This window comes from Limulus polyphemus, unplaced genomic scaffold (assembly GCF_000517525.1).
Source record: "Limulus polyphemus unplaced genomic scaffold, Limulus_polyphemus-2.1.2 Scaffold1536, whole genome shotgun sequence".
NCBI classification, from domain to species: Eukaryota; Metazoa; Arthropoda; class Merostomata; order Xiphosura; family Limulidae; genus Limulus; species Limulus polyphemus.
Window position 1 is genome coordinate 156,458 of NW_013667146.1, and position 2,018 is coordinate 158,475.

Consider the following 2,018-nt stretch of genomic DNA (forward strand, 5'->3'; position numbering starts at 1 on the left):
GTACTATCTATATTTTTACTCAATATTCTCTGTGCAGTTTTTACTATTTCCCTGTGTGTGTGTGTGTGTGTGTGTGTGTGTGTTTTACGTGAAATATAAATTCACTTGCTCTAGTAAAGTGAACTTCTCATGAAATGATATTTTCTTCTAAGAACTGGAACTGACGGGATAAACATGTTAGAAACGGGAGCTGTGACAATCTTTATGCAAATAACAACCTCATCGTATTGTTACAAACTCCAATTTGATGAAAATATACACCTTACAATGTGACTGAAAAACAAATGTAAAGAAAAAGAAAGAGCTCTTAGCAACGTTCAGCCTTTTGTGTTCTTTACACGCATCTTCTTTTTTTTTGTCCAAATGTCCTGGATTCTACTGGAACAGACTGACCCTTCACGACCTTCTGCAGACCAATGATAAGGGTGTCCCGCAGGCCTTTTGCTAGTGAGGCGTCCCCTGGGCACTCAGCGTGTGGGAACAGCACGAAAGACGCGGCCGTCGTGGAACTGATTAGTATGCTGGTCAATCCCTATTATTCAGGTGCACGTCACGTGATGTCGAACTCGCTCTACAGCTTATGAAATCAGCGCCTGAAGAATTCAACCGATTGTGGTAACTATGTCTGTGTCTGATTAGAGAGATAATTTGCTGGAAATTATTAAAGATACTCAAAAAATATCACACGGAAGAGAGTCTGTGATTCGGTTAAACTTCCGCTTAACTACGATCAGGCCCGTGACTTGTCTACGAGAAAATTTTAAAACCCATGCGCGAAAAGCTGAACACCAGATTTATGTATTTAGTAACTGTATGTTATCTAGTTACAGAAACGATATCTCCTGATCTCAGATTTCACCTGAAAAATAACTGAATATCAGTGTGGTAGCGGTTGTCAGTTAAAAAGAGTATGGGTACACAGGCACACAGTTTTGTGTTTCATGACGTAAATGTATCACTGCAGCTGTCTATCAAACAGCGCAGACATTTTTCATTTGAGCTCAAGCCTCCCTTTACAAAAAGACTACGCGTCAACGTAATGATTTATTATACCCCCCTGTTTTGTCGAGGATAACGGCTTACCTGTTATAATAATGAAGAATGTTATATACGTATTATTTAGTAGATCATTTTTAACTTATGCGGGACGTATTAATTATTAGATAATTTTTAATCATGCAAGTTGAGCGGAAATAGTGCTTATTAATAGCTAAAAAACAAAAACTGTGTTTGAGACATTGCTGTTGTTATTTGTGCCCTTGACTACAAAGCACGGGTTGGTAATAAATTACGATTAATAACAAGCATGAAACGCGTAATTCTAGAGGCAAGCCTTACCTGGACATAACATCGTACAGTCAACCTTCTGGGCGGCTTCTCCTGTACATTGATGACCGCTATTGAGGGGAGTCGGGTTGGTGCACATACGGGTCCTCAGTTTTACCCCTCGGCCACAGCGACTAGTACATTCACTCCACGGGCTCCACGTGGACCAGCCTCCGTTTACTATTGTTAACGAAACGTGCCTGTTTTTAGTCTGACCGATAATAATATTACTGCTAATAATAGTGCACATTGATACCACGTGTTTGAGAAGGCGAGAGAAATAAATCAAATCAATGTACTTATTGAATTTAATCAATAATATCGCTCCTTTCGTTTCGTATGTTTGTTTTCTCGCATGTGATAAGGAACAAGAGAATCACTCTATCTCGAGAGAAATCTGTTGGCAAAAGTGTGTTACACAATTAGTTACAAAATCCGGTGTTCTAAAAACAAACAAAAAACTGAAACATGCAACGATTATAAAGTGTTATGCAAACAAACTGAAACATACAACGATTATAAAGTGTTAAGTAAACAGACTGAAATATACAACGATTATAGTGTTATGCAAACAAACTGAAACATACAACGATTATAAAGTGTTAAGTAAACAGACTGAAACATACAACGATTATAAAGTGTTAAGTAAACAGACTGAAACATACAACGATTATAAAGTGTTACGTAAACAG

The 2,018-nt window shown here is 38.0% G+C and overlaps 1 protein-coding gene across 3 annotated transcripts in view; it reads right to left on the reverse strand.

Annotated features, from left to right (window-relative positions):
- LOC106463995 (netrin receptor UNC5C-like) overlaps positions 1–2,018 on the reverse strand; it is a 71,216-nt gene that overhangs the window by 37,972 nt on the left and 31,226 nt on the right. For all 3 annotated transcript variants that reach the window (XM_022391653.1, XM_013924098.2, XM_022391654.1), the window contains exon 4: positions 1,339–1,506. In XM_022391653.1, coding sequence (XP_022247361.1) covers positions 1,339–1,506 — 168 coding nt within the window. The remainder of the gene's footprint in view (positions 1–1,338; positions 1,507–2,018) is intronic.